The sequence below is a fragment of the Benincasa hispida genome, chromosome 10 (genome assembly GCF_009727055.1).
Source record: "Benincasa hispida cultivar B227 chromosome 10, ASM972705v1, whole genome shotgun sequence".
Lineage (NCBI taxonomy): Eukaryota > Viridiplantae > Streptophyta > Magnoliopsida > Cucurbitales > Cucurbitaceae > Benincasa > Benincasa hispida.
This window is the reverse complement of record NC_052358.1, coordinates 24,175,453-24,179,565: the sequence shown is the minus strand read 5'-3', so window position 1 is coordinate 24,179,565 and position 4,113 is coordinate 24,175,453. Positions and strand designations below refer to the sequence as shown.

The 4,113-nt window shown below is 33.4% G+C and overlaps 1 protein-coding gene across 1 annotated transcript; it reads left to right on the top strand.

Moving 5' to 3' along the window:
• Nucleotides 1-2,120: 2,120 nt before the first annotated feature.
• Nucleotides 2,121-4,113, top strand: LOC120088675 (ethylene-responsive transcription factor ERF054-like). Its single transcript, XM_039046095.1, has one exon. It carries the CDS (start codon nucleotides 2,470-2,472, stop codon nucleotides 3,667-3,669), a length of 1,200 nt encoding a protein of 399 aa, XP_038902023.1. The 5' UTR covers nucleotides 2,121-2,469; the 3' UTR covers nucleotides 3,670-4,113.

The following is a 4,113-nucleotide window of genomic DNA, read 5'->3' as shown; positions in this document are numbered from 1 at the left end:
GTAGATTAGTTAATCTCATAACATCATGTTACAATTACATTGTATGTATATTAGTTAATTTTTAGAGCTCATCAAGGGCAAATTGAAAATATGTTCAATTTTATATTACATTTTGAAGTTGATAACAACATGTTTAAACTAATGAAAAAAATATTTAAATAGAACTAAATCGGGTAACAAAAAGTTAAATCAATTGAAAAAGAGTTAAATAAACCAAAATTGATAATAATATACTTAGAAGATTGAAGAAAAGGTTCTGTTTCTACTGAATTATTATTCAAATGTATAGTGTATTTGCAAGATTCACAGGTACATTAGAAAATAATCAACCACTACACAAAAATCATAACTTAAATTCTCTGACGTCTGCAACCGTAGAAGTTCCGATTTATTGTAGTGTCTGACTCTGATTCTCTCCGATGAACAAGATTTCATCTTCTTTGGCCCAAAAACAAAGAAAACTGATTCTAATAATAAAACAAAAGAAGGTTGAATCGTCATACAAGAACCAATGAAGAGAAAAAGAGGAAAATCGATAAATCGATGGAAATAGGAAAAGAGGAAAAAATAAGTCTAATCTGTTGTAAAGTCATAGCAAAAGCCATAGCTTGTGAAAAAACCATAAGAAAAGCTAAATCGATAAACACTTTGTGTGAATAACAAAAGTGATGGTATTTTGTACTTTTTTACGATAGTGATGGATATTTTTTTTTTCTTTTTCAAATTATTAAAATAATATAAAAATCTAATAATATAAAACAATTTAAACCTTTAAGGATATGAGAAATACCTAGCTAATTTATTAAGAATATGTATAAAATTATGAAAAACAATTCAAATACTAGAATAAATTTGAAATTTGATTAGATAAATGAAATTTGATCATTTATGAAAATTTAAAATATAAAATTTGGTAGAAACATCATATATTTAATTAAAGTAGAATTAATTCGAAAAATTGTTAAACAAAATCTAAATTAATAAGCAGTCATTATCTTATATACAGAATTTAAAAATTTATGGTCATGTACATGTCACATGAATTACCATAAATTTTATTATTAATTGATTTTACCATTTTTTAAAACGAAACCTTAAATTTTATCGTATGCTCCCATTCTCCTCTTGTTTTTTTATTATCATGGGAAAAAGCTAAAATATGAAGTCTTTGAGGGGTAGTGTTTGACTGAGACAAAATTGAAGGGCATGAAGGGAACCCAAAATGATTGAAAGGAGCAGGCCCAGGACCGCGACACGTGTCAATTTCAACACCGACTTTTGTAAGGTTGTTTTTGACTTTTTAACGACTAAGATCTGCAATTTTAATTTTGATTTTGATTTTTTTTTTCTTTCTTCTTGTAAAGAGAAGGGATTCAACACTTCCACCGAAAGCAAAGCCCTCGCGGCTTGATATTTTGTTTAAACAATACGTAATAATCATAAAGTTTCAATTTTTAGTTTTATCTTGCCTATATTCCACATTTTTTCTTAATATTTTTTAGAGCTATATAGTTTTTTTTTTTTTATTTTTTTGGTATTTGGAAAGAAAATAGTTTAAATTCAATGATGTAACTATTATAATCTTGATGAAAAGTTAAGATATTGGAAATTTTCAATCCAAATGATTGAGTTTTTTTTTAATTTAATTCTAAGTCATTTGAGTTTGATAATAATAATTAGGTTTAAAGGCTAAATTAGTCTCTATATTTGTTACTATGGGTGATTTTAGTCATTTGCCCACTTCTTAAAAATAGAAGACCAAAATGAACCTAATCAATCAAGTATTCAGATCAAAATAGTATTTAAATTCAATAATTTTATGTCATCCAATTTAGAAATAACAAGGAGAAGATGAGCTAAATTTAAAGTATGTTTGGAATAACTTTTATAATGGTTTTAGAACACATCGTTGTATTTAGGAACACTTTTTAAAGTAGTAAAAGAAGTCATGGTAGTCCAAATTTATATATTGTAACTAAAATAATGTGAAATAAGTGGAGCAGAGCACAAGGAATAACGCATTTTGAGTTTAAGAACAAGACTTCATTAATCCAAAAAACCTAGGACAGTATTCCGTTAATAATTTTAAAAAAATTAAAAAAAAAAATTGAAAATATGGGTTCTTACAAACATGGAAGAAACGAAGAAAAACAGTTGAAAGCTGTAGGTGTGTATAATTGGGTTACAATCTCGTACTTTTTGTTTATGGTGGCATTGGTTTGAGGCTTAAGTTACAGAGAAGCAGAAAGAAAGAGAAGGAAAGATGCGGCTTGGATTCGTGGGTCCAAGCATGAGCATTCGTTCAAAGGCCACAGTCTTTTATTCAAAATCCTCTTCCTCTTTTCTTCCTATTTATAAACCCCTTCCTCTCTTCATTTTCTTCTTCACCTCTCAATTCCCACGTGGACACTCTCCCTTCTTCCCTCTCCCTTCTTCATCATATCTTTTCTTTACCTATCAAATTCAATCATGTCCAATTTCAAATCCAAGTTATCTCTCACAAGAACTGATCAAGATATGACTGAACATATTGATACTGATCACAATGAGTTTCAGGAATGGAGTTTTCCCCCGCGACAAGTGAAGCCCATGCCGGAACAAACTTCCATTTCACCTCGCCCTTTTAAGAAGATCCGTGACCCTGAAAATCACGACCCAATTCACCTATTGGATTCAATTTCTCATCATTCATTTCCTTTCTCGAATCCAGCTTCCTCTGTTTCTCATGCTTCTTCTTCCCCTTCCTCTACAACAACTTTATTTCCTTTTGCTTTGGAACCATCCCAATTTCCCCATCAATTCAAAACAGAGCATGTGACACCTATGATTCATCATCGTCCATCATTTCTACCGCAACATAATCAGCAGCAGCAGCAATTGGCGCCACTTGCTTCAACCCAACACGGATTTGGCTACCCGCCTTACTTCATGGGAGAGTTTGCATCGTTTCAACAACAGCAACAACAACATCAGCAGTTTCTTCAGTATTGGAATGAGTCTCTTGATTTGAACTCAAGAGCAGGGTTTAGGCCTCAGGTGCGGCCTTTAAACGCTACAAAGCTATACAGAGGAGTGAGGCAGAGACATTGGGGGAAATGGGTAGCTGAGATTCGTCTTCCTCGAAACAGGAATCGTCTCTGGCTTGGCACTTTCGACACTGCAGAAGATGCTGCCTTGGCCTATGATCGAGAGGCTTTCAAATTGAGAGGAGAGAATGCAAGGCTTAATTTTCCTGAACTGTTTCTGAATAAAGATAAAGAAGAAGAAGAAGAAGAAGAAGAAGCCTCACAGACTTCTGCTCCTCAACAGGATGTAGAGGATAACAATCTTGACAATGACATAGAATTAGAGTCCAATAATGAGGCTGTGACAGAGGAAAACACACAAGAAGAAGAGGGTATTTCAAAGTCACAGGAGATAGTTTGGAGAGAAATGGCAGAGGCTTGGTTAAATGCGATGCCAGCCGGTTGGGGCCCTGGTAGCCCTGTGTGGGATGATTTAGACACTACCAATAATCTACTGCTGCAGCCACAGCTTCCTTTTGTTAATTCAATTCAGCAAGAATCATTTGGCTCTGATATTCAGAGTCAGCCACTCAACTTAACATCAGCTTCACCTTCTTCTTCATCCTGCCCCATGAAACCTTTCTTTCTCAAGGATGAAGATTAAACCTTGACAAGAGAAAAGAAAAAAGGAAAAAAGGCTGCATCAAATCAATGTAGGCAGTGCACTCGTGGGCCATTTCTTTTTCTTGGTTCCTATTGTTAGTATCGGGCACAAGATTCTAGAGACTATAACTATCACTTACAAGCATGCTTCTGGTTTAGATTTTTTTTTTTTTCTTTTGTTTTCTTTTGCTTTTTGCTTTTATGTTGATGTGTTCTGTGTCTCTACTGCACTGCTATGTTTTAGTTTTATAAGCGCCGGCCAGCGTAGCAGGAGACAGTTTGGTGATCTCCTCTTCATTGGGTCCATCATCCATCAGGGGCTCTGTTTTTTGGCCAAGAGGATGGCATGGAAGCACATTCTAATTTTCATATTTCACACCAACCTTTTAGCTTCCCACCATACTGTAATATAATCTTAATTATTACATTATATATTTTCTTTCTA

Excerpts from the sequence above, each read along its gene's own strand:
- LOC120088675 (XM_039046095.1), top strand. The coding sequence starts at position 2,470 with ATGTCCAATTTCAAATCCAAGTTATCTCTCACAAGAACTGATCAAGAT.